The sequence below is a fragment of the Nicotiana sylvestris genome, chromosome 11 (genome assembly GCF_000393655.2).
Source record: "Nicotiana sylvestris chromosome 11, ASM39365v2, whole genome shotgun sequence".
NCBI lineage: Eukaryota > Viridiplantae > Streptophyta > Magnoliopsida > Solanales > Solanaceae > Nicotiana > Nicotiana sylvestris.
Window position 1 is genome coordinate 105,727,277 of NC_091067.1, and position 15,235 is coordinate 105,742,511.

A 15,235-nucleotide genomic window follows, 5' to 3' on the forward strand; every position below is an offset into this window, starting at 1 on the left:
CTTGGTCAACGGTCAGATGGGTTTAAAATATAGGCTTTGATCAAGTTAAAGTGTCTGGATGAAAACAAGGTAAGTAGGAGGACAAAGATATCAAACCGGTATAAGTACAAGGGTCTACTAGGATATTCTGCCTAAAAAAAATAAACCAAAGTTACATAACTTGACATAACTAAGCTAGAATCAAATAATGGAGATACAAGAAGTAAAACTATTCTATATTTACAATAAAAAGGACCTAGATTACTACAAGGTAGCAGTAGGTCCGTTGGCGGTAACTTTGTCTTTAGCATCAGAGTCTGCACGTCCGGCATTGTTGGCATCTACCTATGGTTGGGCGCTGGGGAGGGCTATTGGTGGGGTGACATAGGCACAGACGCGCTTGTCACTTGGCGCGGCCAAGACCACGGGGTCGCACATGATACTAGGCGTTGAGAGGCTTGCTAGGGCTGGGGCACGTCCAAGGGGTCTTGGGGCATGGCTAGAAAGCCGCCCATGACATTCTCTCCTACATGAGTTGGCGACGTCCTTGGCGCCTTACTTGCTAGATAATCATCGATCAGGCTCTTTTAGGCTTTGAGGTTTGTTTTCCTCTCCCAAGTATTCTCCTTTGTATCACATCCTTGCCATTTCACCAAGAAATTTTGGTGATCTTTCCTTGAAACATGAATCACTCAATCATCGAGAATAGCTTTTGCAAGCCTTTCCTAGAGTTGGATCCGCGAGGGATCCTCCATGTCTTCCCGAAAAGGTTTCAGAAGGCTGACATGGAAGACTAAATGAATCTTCCACCAGGCTGGGGTATCCACCCAATACGCAACTTCCCAAATGTGATTCTCAATGGATAAGGGTCCAAAGTATTTTTGCAATAGGCGAAGATCATGGACCCCTACAAACAAATATCGCTTTGGGAATTTCATCATCACTTTATCTCCTACTTGGTATTCAATAACGAAGCAATTTTGATCAGCATGTTTTTCCATCCGTTTTTGGGCTTTGACAAGATAGCTCTGCACTATCTCCAAATTTTGCTTCCATTCCTTCGAGAAGCTAGCAACTCGTGGAAATTTTGACATGTTTGGGGCATTCACAATGTGCGGGAGTAGCGGTTGATATCCGGTAATAATTTCAAAAGTGCTTATGTTTGTACTAGAGCTCTTTTTTGAATTGAAATACAATTGAGCAGCATCCATAAGCTTTAACCAATTTTTCTACGATCCAATAAAAAAATGGCGGAGGTATTCCTCCAGCATGCCATTGAACCGCTCCATCTGGCCTTCAGATTGTGGATGGAAACTTGAACTGTGGCTCAACTTGGACCTAAGTTACTTAAAGAGCTGAGTTCAAAAGCTGTTAGCGAAGCGAGAGTCGCAATCACTAACGATGTCTTTAGGCATGCCCCACTATTTGATAATATAATAGAAAAAGAGTCGAGTTGTATCTTCTGATGATATATATTTTGGGTTGCTATAAATGTAGCATATTTAAAAAATCGATTTACCACAACCAAGATAGTTGTAAGATCTCCGCTCTTGGGAAATTCGATGATGAAATTCGATGGCATGCTTTCCCAAGGTCTCTTTGGAACAGCCAATGATTCCAAAAGTCATGCTTATGTCAAGCGTTCTGACTTATCTTTCTGGCATACTAAGAAAGTCTTCATATACTGAGCAACATCATCAGCCATTTGAGGCTAATAATAAGCACGACACAACAATGCCATGGTGCGTTCTTCACTTGGGTGGCCGGCCCACAAAGTATCATGGTATTCCATCAGAAGAGTCCTTCATAGGTCCCCTCCTTTAGGGACATAAAGTCAGTTCACTTCCACCTTCAGGAACCCATATTCCATATAGAATTGGTTGCCCTATCCTACCAAATCGACCAAATGCTATGCAGCAGAATCCTTAATGAGTAGATCTTGTATCTAGGGTTTTATGGTGGTGGCCACTTTGCTCACCCTTAGGGTGGAAAGTAGGCACACCTATGCTAGGTCAGCCCTTCGACTAAGCGCATCAACAACTTGGTTGGTCTTTCCACTTTGGTATTCCAAGTTAAAATGAAATTTCGCTTGGAGTTTCTGCCACTTGGCCTATCATCCATTTAGCTTTGGCTAGGTCATGAAATTACGAATAATCTATTATCTGTCTTGACCACGAACGTGGTTTCCATCAGATTGTGCCTCTAAAGGCATAAGCAGTGGCCGACAACCAATAATTCTTTTTCATGGATGGGCGTAGCGTCATTCTGCATCCTTCAACTTTCGGCTCCGACACATAACTGGATGCCCCTCTTGTAGTAAGACTCCGCCCAGAGCATAGTTGGAGGCATCTATTTGTACTTCGAATGACTTAGACAAATAAGGAAGGCCCAACATAGGCTACAAGACATAGTCATTTTCAATGCATTGAAGTCATCTACTCGCTTGGGACTCCAATCCCAATGTGTGACTTTATTTAGGAGTTTTGTCAATGGCACTGTAATGAGAGAGTGATTTTTCACAAAGCGCCAATAAAAGTTTCATAGGCCAAGGAAAACCCTCAAGGTGTGGATATCCTTAGGCGGCGTCCAATCTGTGACAACCTAAATCTTCTGCTAGTCTATCTTGACCCGTCATGCCTCGATGACATGTCCGAGGAAGTCAATCTATTTTTGGGCAAAGGAGCACTTGGACACCTTCACATATAATTTATTCTCCCGCAGTCGAGCCAGGACTGTCCGCAGATGCTTCAAGTGTTCCTCCAATGTTTTTCTATGTACCACAATTTTGTCCAAGTAGACCACTACGAATTCGTTAATGTACTCTCAGAAGACTTGCTTCATTAGAGTGTAAAATGTGACTGAAGAATTAGTCAAGCTGAATGGCATGACCAGGAAGTCGTACGACCCATATCTTGTCACACAAGTCGTCTTGTGTTCATCTCCCTCAGCAATCCGGACTTGCAAGTAACTTGTCTTCAAGTCTATTTTGGTGAACACTATAGCACCACTTACTTTATTGATCTGCCATTAGCAGGATAAGGTACTTGTTCTTTTCGGTGTTTTTGTTTAGGGCTCGATAATCCACACAGAGTTGTAGAATGTTATCATGTTTCTTTTGGAACAACATAGGGGACCCATAAGGGGACTTGGAGGGCACGATGATCCCTGTATCTAGCATTTTTGTCAATTGTCTTCGAAGCTCGATGAGTTCGGGTTACAATATTTTGTAAAGCGCTGGGGCAGGTGGCTTTGCACCAGGAACCAACTCGATCTCATCGTCCACAGTGTGCGTAGGCGAGAGTCGCTTTGGTATGTCATGTGGCATGAAATCTTCAAACTCCATTAGCAGCTTCTTTACGAGTGTAAGAATGGAACCCGAAGAACATTCAATATCTTCAATACATAGGGTAGCCAAGAATGTAGGTCATGTCTTTTGACTCCTTTCTTCAACTGCAAGGCCGAGATTTTCTCTACGACCATCTTTATGGTTTGTGCATAGGATAATGTAGGGCTTGACCTCGTTTTCTTCCATCATCAATAACATGTCAGCATAAGGTACATGAATGGTGTTGGTTTGCCTCATGAATTCCAATCCAACTATCAACTCGATGTCATCTATAATCCCCACATGCAAGTTGAATTTTCCTTCATAAGGACCAAGCTTCACTGGCACTCCTTTGGCTATTCCACCCATTGGCTGAGGCGGTGAGTTGATAGCCTTGACACAACCCCTGCCCTTTCCTATAACTGGACCAAGGCGCTCTACCTAAGTTGAGGCTAAGTAATTGTGAGAAGCTCCCGTGTCTACCATCGCCCTAATGGATTGCCACTCACTTTCATTTCAACGAACATCAGGGTCTTCTCTTAATTGAGATGAGATACCTTATCCACCTTCATTTTCCCCTTCTTAGTAGTTGGGCATGGGTCATTCTTCTTATTGATGCCAACACTAGTTCCCGCTAAGGCCTCATAAATAGAACAAACAAATACGTTAAGGGTACCTATTGGTTTTGTCTGGTTAACATTATTTGTGTCATCATTAGTCCCATCATCAAATTTTGATGGGTGTTCATTTGTTCTTGTGGGAATTCATTGTTCTATTGAGGCCCACCACAATGACGACGTCTTGAAGGGGGCTTCCTCCCCCCATCATTGTTGTGAGATGCAACATTATTGCTGCTTGAGGAAGGAGTCTTAGATTTGGTTGCACTTCGATCTCCTTCACTTCTGATAGGGCCACCATTTCTAGACTGGCCACCTTTGTATCCTCCTCGAACAAGCGGTTGAGGCCTATCCTTCCAAGCTTCCACTTGGTAGTCCCCAAGGCATTCCGCCGCTTGGATCACCTTGGGTAAAATGTCTACCCTTTGTCTTTGCAGCTCTATACATGCTGTTGATACCCAATTTTTTCCTATATTTTTTATATGCATAAATACCTTCAAAATATCATATATATGCATATATAAGAATGCACAAGGTTTTTATAATTTTTTCTATAATTTTAAGGATTTAAATTGATTTATTTCTTCCCCTTTTACCCATAAAATCCCCAATAATTATCCCTCAAATTAGTGTTGTGGTGATTTAGTTATTTAATTTCTATATTTATGCCAAAATATGGCTAAGGTAATTTTTATATTCCCTCGTTTCAATTTATGTGAACCTGCTTTTTTTAGTCCATGCCAAAAAGAATGACCCCTTTCTTTATTTGGAAACAATTTACCTTTACATAATGATTTATAGCCACACAAAATATATGTGCCATATTTTACACCACAAGACCAAAAAATTTCCCTCTTTTCTTAAACTCTGTGTCCAGTCAAATGAGTTCCCATAAATTGAAACGGAGGGAGTATATTTTTACAATTACATTTAGTATTTTTAAAGCTAAATTGCACATAATTGCAATATTACCCCTTTTAAGATTTAATTATATTTTATATGTATAAAATTGGATCTCGTATTTTTAAATTGTTAATTATGTATTTCAAATCATTTTGGCACTTTAAATTTATTTTCCAGAAATTGCATGTTATTTTTTTATAAATTAAATAGGTGAAATTAGCTATTTAAATAACAGCCAAATTTGGCTTTCAATTATAGCCAAAATTGGACCCCTTTCCAGCCCAATTTCACACCCAAACCACCCGGCCCAGATCCTATACATGTCTACCCGACCCAAGCCATCCTAAATCCTTGCCGTTGATCTCTTAGATCAACGACCCTCGTCCAATCTTTCCTTTTTAATTCTGAGAGACCCCCTAACCCTAATCACTTTTCTAAGGGTGCCTCCCTCAAATGCTCTCATCTCTCTTCTATCTCGACCTAACCCTAATCACTTTTCACTGCCTCCTTCTCCGGTCATCTCCAGCGACCACCCTTTCAAACTCAAGCCTCCAATGAGTCTCTCATCACCCTACTCATCATCTCTAAGGCCCTCAAGGGTCCTAGGCCATGTCGATTTGGACCTAGGGTTTCTGTTCCTGTTACTTATGGGTCTCTGGTGTGATTTTGGGCAAAATCACACCTTATATGTCACGATCGGAAGTTTCGATAGGTTCCTTTAATTTTTACTTGGTTTCCTTTTTGAAACCCTACTCTCTTCTGAATCTCTCAGATCTATGTAATTTTTATGCTTTAAGCCTATCTACTTCTGTGACTTGCTTATTCTCGAGCTTTCTTCTGAATGACCTTCTACTTTAAATCATTTTTTACTCCCTTTGAGAAATTAGGGTTTTCGGAGTTCTTTCTATACCTGTTTCGAATGATTTCTTTATGATTAAACCTTTTTATTTGTTTATCTTGGCTGAATCTAAATTCTTAATGCTTTTTAACTCAACTCTATTAAAAAGCCCTAATATCTTAAAGATTTTCTTTACTTGTTTCTGTGTGTTGGCCTGATCTTCTTTACCTGTTTCTGTGTGTTAGATTGGTTTTCTTCACTCTGGTTCTGTGTGTTAGCCATGACTACTTGACTTTGTTAAGTATCTGTTGGTTACCATGCTTCAAATAGGGTTTTTCTACTGAGTCCTTAGCCTACTCGTGTCACTTCTGTATGATTATGTCCATCTGGTTTGCTCATCCCTTGCTTCTTTCTGTCAATATGGCTGACCTTGCATGTCTGCTATGCATGTTCATTCTTCCCTATTTATATGTTGACGTACTGAATCATGACTCCCTCTCGGCTGTTTAAGTTGATTGATTCTATTTCCTTATTTGCTGTGGTGCTTCATTCTTGCTGAATCCTTTCCTTAATTAGTGTATTATGTACTTAGACTCAATCATATGCTCTATACTTTTACTACCCCTTATATGGTAAAAACCAGTCTTTCTCAACTGATTTTCTTTCCTTGGTTATCCCTGTTGATATCCGTTTAAGCTGTAATTCCTTGATTAAAGGGGAATACTTGTATTAATTGGATTCTAATTGTGATTACTTCCATAATTGTGCTAAATCTTTACTTGTTACCTTATTTTCTACCTATTTTCAAAGCTATAAATACCCTAAGTCTTTCATTAACAAGACACGAGATTTGGCTTTCAAAAACCCCATCTCTTACTTAAAAAATTATGTGTTATTCTACAATTATTAGTTGGTTGCAAGCCAAGGCTAATCATCTGTAAACCTTGGTTCTTTCATTTTGCTTACCTCTATCTTCACTGGTATATCCTAGTTTAATTTAAAGTCTCAACAACAACATGTTTCTATTCCTGTTTTAGTTTCTTTTATTTCTGGCCTGCTTTTACTTGTGGTTTTGTTGTGAAGTCTATATCTAAGCATGCTGATATGATTCCCCTTCCTTTAAATTCATGTATTCCCTTTGTGTGATTCAAGCATACCTGGACAATTGTATTCTTTTACCTACTGTGCACTTACCACTTTGTAAATCCCAAATCCTCTATCCCACCTCTATGTGTTCATGACTGGTTTGTGATTATGCCAGTGTCCAACTATCTCTGAGCATGTCCATACTGGTCCTAATACTCCTGCTGGGGTCAGGTGTCTGCAGTCAATGAATATGTATCCCCAAACCCCCTTAACCCCATTGTGTGATTACTGAATTCATTCACTTGCTGTGTGTGGTCTTACCCTGAAGTGTTTGAATTCTGTTTTACTAATCCAACTTCTTTCAACCATCTTTGTTACTAATTGCTTTCAAAATGGACCTTTCAGTCTAGTTTTTTTTAACAAACTCCTTTCAAACATGTGTCATGCACTTTCACTCTACTCCTAGTTAATAAGTCCTGCCCCCTCTAGTATGTGTACTGCCTTGGGATCCCCTTGAGAACCCTTGGAACTCTGGCATACTGAGGCTAGCTTTCCACACTGCATTGTTTCAATGCTTGGCTATTAAGTCTAGGTGTAAGCATTTCCCGGGATCCTTGAGACCCTTAGGGAACTTTGATGCACCTAGACTCTGATTTGTCTATGGAAACAAGGATTGAAAGACAATTGGAGGCTTTGGGTAACTATGGCCTGATTGTAGGCTCTCTATAGAATAGCTTCTTAATTTTTATTTCACTTATGTAATTCATTTGTTGGCCTGTAATAATTTGTAAACAGATATTTGGGGCATTTAATGAAAAGGTGGGTAGATGTATACTTTATGGAGTAACTTGGGTAGAAATCCTACTTTAGGATTTAATTTCGAATCTGCTTGCCTCACTTACTAGAGAACATGCCTATATAGTTTTTGTTCCTGTTGAATCTGATTGCATTTGCATAGTAGAAGCATGCCTGTAGGGTTTCACTTTCAATCTCATTTGCATCATAATAGAAACCATGCTTATAAGGACTTCACTTTTAATGTCACTTGCATCAGATACGAATCATGTTCTTAAATCCTGCATTTGTCATGTAGAAACCATGTTTCTAGGTTCCAAGTCATCATGTTATAAATCAACTCAAGTGTAGATGCCATGCCTATAGGGTGTAATTCCGATTCAGCAACCCTTTCATATGTTACTGCAAGTTGACTTAAAATAATAATACGCCTAGATACCATGATCTAATTCGCAATTTTGTCTGGTAATTCGAATTAGCCTAATAGATCAAATGTACCTCTCCTAGTTTACTTCTCAAAACTGGGCAATAACTCTTTTTTCTAAAATTAGTCCTTTCAAAACTGCTGTAATCTCATTAGATATTTTGCCTGCAGGTTTAAAAGGGATTATTTCTGTCACAACCCAAAATCCCAACCCGGTCGTGATGGCGCCTCTCGTGAGGACAAGGCCAACCAATCAACAAAACAGTACATCTCTTTATAATTACTTAGCATGAATAAGTCTAAATCATGGGCAATATAATCTTAAATGCGAAATAAACGTGATAGAACAAGGAAAACCCTCCCAACTCAGCCCGAAATCGAGGTGTCACAAGTCATGAGCTACTACAGAGTTTACTAATATTTTACAAAGTCTGGAATTATCATAAATAACAAAGATAAGGGAGAAAACGGGGCTGCGAATGTCAACAGCTACCTCGTTACTCCTAGTCACCGCCTGGTCTGGAAAGAATCAGCGCTCAGGAGCGAACTCAGCTCTGCATGTATCTGCACACATGGTGCAGGGAGTAATGTGAGTACTCCGACCCAGTGAGTAATAAAAATAAATAACAATTGAAAATATGAAATTTCATAATGACACAATATAGCGCTATCCCAAGCAGTAAAATCAGTTATACAGTAAAATAGTGAGTATCAGATAATTCTTCTTTTAAAACAGTAAAGACAAATAATTTCCACAGTAAGGATAAATCAAAAGCTTGCCCCTCGGGCTCAATATGTAAATCTCAGTATAGTATCAGCCCCTCGGGCTCACTCCCAACTCACCAGCACACAACATCAGCCCCTCGGGCTCACTCCCAACTCACCACACACAAGCAACGGCCTCTCGGGCCCACTCCCAACTCACCTGGGTACCCTGCGCTCACTGGGGGTGTGTACAGACTCCGGAGGGGCTCCTACAGCCCAAGCGCAATATCAATAGGCCTGAAAGCCTTCACACATCACACACGAGGCCTGAAAGCCTCCTCATATAACACTCGAGGCCTGAAAGCCTCCTCACATCACTCAACATATCCTCACGTATGGCCCTCGGCCTCAATCAGTCCAGAAAATAATCATAAGCCTCTTGGGCATCAGTAAAACAATAGTGCTCAGCTCAACAGCATTATAAATATCATTAAATCTCGAGTTGAGTATAAATGTAGCTGAGTTCACAAAATAATATAATTCAATTGGACTGAGTTCAAATAATATTTCAATTCGTGAGGAAAATAGTGATGTAAATTCACAAAAGATTTCAGATAATTGGCACGAAGCCCAAATATGGCAATAAGCCCAATCATAGTGAAAAACAATAAATCTTTATCAATTACGCGGTAAAAATATCAACTGGGATGGACCAAGTCACAATCCCCAATAGTAAATGACCCCGCGCTCGTCATACAACGCGTGTCTCATCTCAACATAGCAGTATGTTGTGCAATCCGGGGTTTCAAACCCTCAGTGCATCATTTAAAATCATTACTCACCTCAAGACGGTCCAATGTCTACTCCGCTATGCCCTTGCCTCTCGAATTTACCTCTTCGCACGTCGAATCTGGTCAAAACCACAACGAATACATTACAATAGGCTAAGGGAATATAACCCAATCGAAAAGACTCGAAAAATATCGAAATTCACGAAATTCGCAAAACCCGAGCCCCGGGCCCACTTCTCAAAAAATTATGAAAGTTATATCACCGGATTCCTCGTCTCTCCACGAGTCCGTACATATAAAATTCACCAAAATCGGAGTTCAAATGGCCCCTCAAATCTTCAAATCTTATTTTCAGATCCCTAGGCCTAAATCTTCAATTTACTCCTCAAAAACATGTAATCTAGTCGGATTATTTGATGATAATTCAATATTATGGAGTAAAAATAATCACAAGTGACTTACCTCAAGATTTCCCAAGATTTCTTGCTAAAAATCGCCCAAAATCCGAGCTTGGAAGTCAAAACAAATGACCAAACTCGGACTGCTGGACATTAAATCTGTCCAGAAATTTTCGGTACTGTTCACGCGGGGGCACTGTTCATGCGCGTGAGGTCTGTTTACCCGCGCGGTTACTCTTCACGCGCGGGTACTGTTCACTGCTGTAGAAAATACAACAGCTTTTAAGAAATTTGCAGCACAACTATTTTTCACTAAAATGGCTCTAACTCCATCATACGAACTTGGAATTAGACGATTCTTGTTCCTATGAGTCAAAAATAATAATACGAATACAAACCTTCAATTGAAACTCAATTCGGAGCTCGTTTGTCCAGTTCAATACCCATTTCGCTCGTTAAACAATTAACTCACATTTCACGTCAAAAACCCAATCGCGACTTGGTGAAATTAAACCAAAATTTTCAGATCAGTCCTATAATTCATGATTTAAATTCTGGAAGTCTCGAAATCAAATTTGGATCTGTAGAACTAAAAATGAACCTTTAGATCATTACATTTATGCTCAAAACGGCAAAAATCTTCCAAAAATGACCCGTTGGGCATCCGAAACACACCCGAGGCCCCCGGGACCCCGACCAATAATACCAACCAGTCCCAAAATACATTACGGACTTGCTCGAGGCCTCAAATCACATCAAACAACGCTAAAATCATGAATCAACCTCCAATCCAAGTTTTATGAACTTTAGAATTTCCAACTTCTATTTCCGATGCCGAAACCTATCAAATCACGTCCGATTGACTTCAAATTTTGCACACAAGTCCAAAATGACATAACGAAGCTACAGAAATTCTTGGAATTCCATTCCGACCATCGGATCAAAATTTCACCTATCAACCGGAAATCGCCAAAATACTAACTTCGCCAAAATGAGCTAATTTCTTCACCGGACCTCCAAAATTAATTCCGATTGCGCTCCTAGGCCTTAAATCATCCCCCGAAACTAACCGAATCATCGGAATTCAATTCCGAGCCCTCTAACTCACAAGTCAACGTCCGGTTGACTTTTCCAAACTAATTCTTCCTTAAAGAGACTAATTGTCCCATTTCATACCAAACTCGATCCGAATTGACTCAAATTCACCAAGTACACATATTGAAACATGAATAAGCATTTAATGGGGAATACGAGATGAAAATACAGGAAACGACGGTTCGGGTCGTTACAATTTCAAAACTTGCTTGTTTCTGCATTAACATAAGTATCAGTCCTGCATGTAGGCAAGCCTTAGGACATTTTCAAAACTTGCACTGATCTGAAGCTGTTTCTGTCACTCAACATTTCTGAATCCTAATGAGCTTTTAAAAGAGCTCCTAGGCAACTAATAGGTTGTGACTTCTGCATCTGAAAGTGGTTTATTCCTGCATAATCATTTAGAAATCCTGCTCTAGGACTTCGATTGCTAAAGACCTTATTTGTGGTTGAGTCGTGCTGTATGTATGTTTGTTTGTGGAGGAAACTATGAGCCTTTAATTGCTCCATTTATGTGAAAGTCCTAAATTGCTTTTCTTTGATTGTCGCCTTAGAGTTTTGCCTTTAAGCCTTAGAGGTATGTCTAGAAATGCCTATAGGAAGAGGTCCTAATTCCTTCCGGGACTATTAAGAAGGGACGGGTAGCAGCACACAATAGAAATCGATGACCAAAACTCGCTTTGCATGACCAATAAGGGGATATGAAGGGTAGACGTGGGATATGATGACTACACATTAATATCAAGTGTAGACCCTCATTGAGGAGTGTTTACCAGACATTGCGTGGGGTGATCCCGTAGGATAAACAACCTAGGACCCCTCTTCACCCCCTAACCTTCTCCTTGTTTAAAACTTTTCTTCATAATTTGTTCAACCTTCATTTCACTACTTGACTTGTTCGAATGTACTGCACCTATTTGATTCAATTATTTGTATGGACTTATTTGTAAAAGTATAAGTTTGGTCGGGACCCATAGTTGTGGACCAAGAGGGGTGCCTAATACCTTCCCCTCGAGGTTATCTCGAGCCCTTACCCTAATCTCTGTTAATGCAGACCAACCCAAGAGTTAATCACTCTAGGTGCCCTAACGCACCATAATTCGTTAGGTGGTGACTCTTTAAATACCCAATTCCCAAAAAGGAAATGAGTTATCACACCCCATGGAATGTCGAAACCCGGAGCTCTCTTCGCAAGGAGGGATAAAGGGGGCCGACACATGCATAAGGTTTCAAACCTTTCAAGAATGTGAAGAGTTTGTCTTTGTCCCCCGTATCCCGTATGTTCAGCATGAGTGTGGGGAATTCCCGCACGTACTCCTGAAGGTGGAGGCATGATTTTGTTTGAACCGGGTGTAGTTAGTTTTATTTTTTTTAGAAGTAGGAAACCTTGTGCTATGTTTTGAATTGAAGCAATATCTCTTGACTTTGTTATGCCTTGAGAATAGTGAGTACTTTGGTTGTGACGCTTAGGCTCAGTTTTTGACTCTTGTAAAAGTACCTTAAATTGTATGATCTTAACTTTGCTTAACTTCTTTGACTAGAGTGTCTTGATGAGTCCAATCCTGAGTGAGTTATGTGCCATGTGTGTGTAAAGTTTTGTGTTATTTTGTGCATTGCATTTGATGTCTAGGAGATCCATCATCAGGAAGAGTCCAACTTTTCTAGGAGATCCATCATCGGGAAGAGTCCAATTTTTCTATATCTTTTTTTTTTCAATTTTTTTCATAACTAAAATACTACACAACTACGAAAACAAAAAAATAAGAAAACATTTTTCTAACGTACTCCTACGAATTATTTAGAGAATTCTCCCACCCCACACTTAAAAGAGTGCAGTGTCCCCAACGCACAAATAAAGCCAAAACAATAATGAGGGTGGACAAGAAACTCCTTGAAAGGACAAAGGCCGAAGCAATAGCGGCTCACAGGTACTCAGACTTCCCCCCAGTATGGTCCTTTGTGTGGGCACCCCACACTTAGTTCTCACCATCTATCTCACTTTTGCACTCTTCCAATGGATTTTCTTCCTATTCTTATAATCAAAACAAAAAAAGATACTACAAAAATAATGTAATAAATAAATAAAAATAAAAGAAAGCAGTAAAGATGGGTTGCCTCCCAACAAGCGCCTGGTTTAACATCGCGGCACAACACTGCTACTATGCTCAGGACGGGCGCTTTCTCTTCATCTTTCCCCCATTAAGTCTAGCCTTTTTACATGCTCTCATAAGGTCTCCTCTTTCATCTCTAGCTCTTTTCTCTATTATCCTTACACACTCAGCTTGCAACACCACCTCCTCCAACTCAGTTGTCCCATCCGAATCACTACAATTCACATTAGGACTCTGCTATATCCCGTTAAGTTCTACCGCAGTAATCATGCACAAATCCTCATAATGCTTAGGGAGCTTAAGTGCCTTGTACACATTAAAAGTGATTTCCTCATCGCCAACTCTCATCTTCAACTTCCTTTCCCTAACATCAATAAGCGCTCCACCAGTAGCTAAGAATGGTCGCCCTAGAATAATAGGTACTTCCTCATCTGCCTTGTAATCAAGAACAATAAAATCAGTAGGAAGAATTAACTTTCCCACTCGAACTAACACATCCTCAATAATTCCTTCTGGCATAACTAGTGATCTATCAGCCAATTGCAAAGTGATTGTAGTAGGTTTAAGCACCCCCAATCCGAGTTGCTTGAACAATGAGGATAGCATCAAATCTATACTAGCCCCTAAATCACACAGGGCTCTACTAACTTCTTATTTTCCAAGAGACACAGGAATAGTGAAACACCCAGGATCCTTCAACTAAGGAGGGAGTTTACTCTGAACTCTAGCACTGCACTCTTCAATAAGTGCAACTGTTTAAAACTCTATATGTCTTTGCTTGTTTGCCACAATATCTCTGAGATACCTTACATACTTAGGCACTTCCTGCAAAATTTCCACCAAAGGCAAATTTACACGCACTTGGCTCAAAATATCTAAGAATTTCTTGTACATAGCATTATCTTTTTGCTTTTGCAGTTTTTGTGGAAACGGAGGTGGTGGCCTTGTCATAATTTCTAGATTTTTTTCCTTATTCTCCTCAACGGCCTTAGGAACTAATTCTTCTTCAGGTCTAGCTATATACTTTTTTTCTGGACTTTCTTTTAATTCTCTTCCATTTTTCAAGGTAACCGCATTGACTTGAGCCTTAGGATTAGGCTCAATATCACTCGGGAGAGCTCCAGTGGGTCTAATATTCTGATTTTTAGCCATTTGTCCAAACTGCCTCTCTAGATTTCTGAACTCTGTGCGTAATTGTTGATTCTCAACCCCGACTTATTGATTTTCAGCCATAACTTTCTGATTGTCTATCAAGATCTTTTTCATCATGTTAGTCAAGCTCTCTTCTGCTTGATGTGGGGGTTGAGATGGATGATTGTAATTCGCTTCAGGCCTGATATTCTAATTTCCACCCCAAGAGAAGTTAGGATGATTCCTCTAGTTCAGATTTTATGTGCTACCATATTGAGCATTTTGATTTATCGGCCCTCTAGCTTGTTGCCCCACATAGTAGATTGATTCAGGATTTATGGGACATATGTCACTTGTGTGACCTTCACCACATAACTCGCAGCAAGTAGACATCTGTTGCATATGTTGCATCTGTTGTGCTTGGTATATTGTCATCTTATTCATCTGATTTGCTAATCTCGCCATATCTGCCCTCAGAGCTGAGAGATCATCAAGCTCAATCAACCTGTTGAATTTTGTTTAAGTGCTTTTCGTGGTTCCCCATCTCCTTGCCAATTATTATCATTAACAGTAAAATTGTTTAGCAGGATTTGGATCTCGCTGTATGGTCTTGCCATGCAACTACCCCCACATGCTGAGTCAAGATTCATCTTTGATGCCTCATCCAACTCGTCAACAAAAGTGTGCCCAATACCTCATCAGTCTGACAATGATGTGGGCCGTCTCTAAGTAGCTTCTTGTATTTTCCCAAGCTTGTCGAAGAGTCTCTCCATATTATTGTTGAAACCCCAGAATCTGGCTCCTCAGTGACTTTGTCTTCTTTGTGGGGAAAAACTTGATTAAGCATTTCCTTACAAGATCGTCCCAATTGTGGATTGAGTTTGCGGGCTCCTTTTGTAACCATTCCTTAGCTTCCCCCATCAGTGAAAAGGGATACAATGTCATCTTGACATAGTCTTTGAAAGCTTTTGGATAATTGTAGGTGTCTGTAATTTCCAATAAGTTCTGGTGTGCTTCTGCGGGTCTTCATGTGATAG

At 40.0% G+C, this 15,235-nt stretch overlaps 1 protein-coding gene across 1 annotated transcript; it reads right to left on the reverse strand.

Moving 5' to 3' along the window:
* Positions 1-13,304: 13,304 nt before the first annotated feature.
* Positions 13,305-14,219, reverse strand: LOC138881436 (uncharacterized). The gene is made up of 2 exons (XM_070161661.1): positions 13,873-14,219; positions 13,305-13,596 (listed from the first exon to the last, which is right to left on the reverse strand). The coding sequence occupies exons 1-2, from the start codon at positions 14,217-14,219 to the stop codon at positions 13,305-13,307; spliced, it is 639 nt and encodes a 212-aa protein (XP_070017762.1).
* Positions 14,220-15,235: the final 1,016 nt, after the last annotated feature.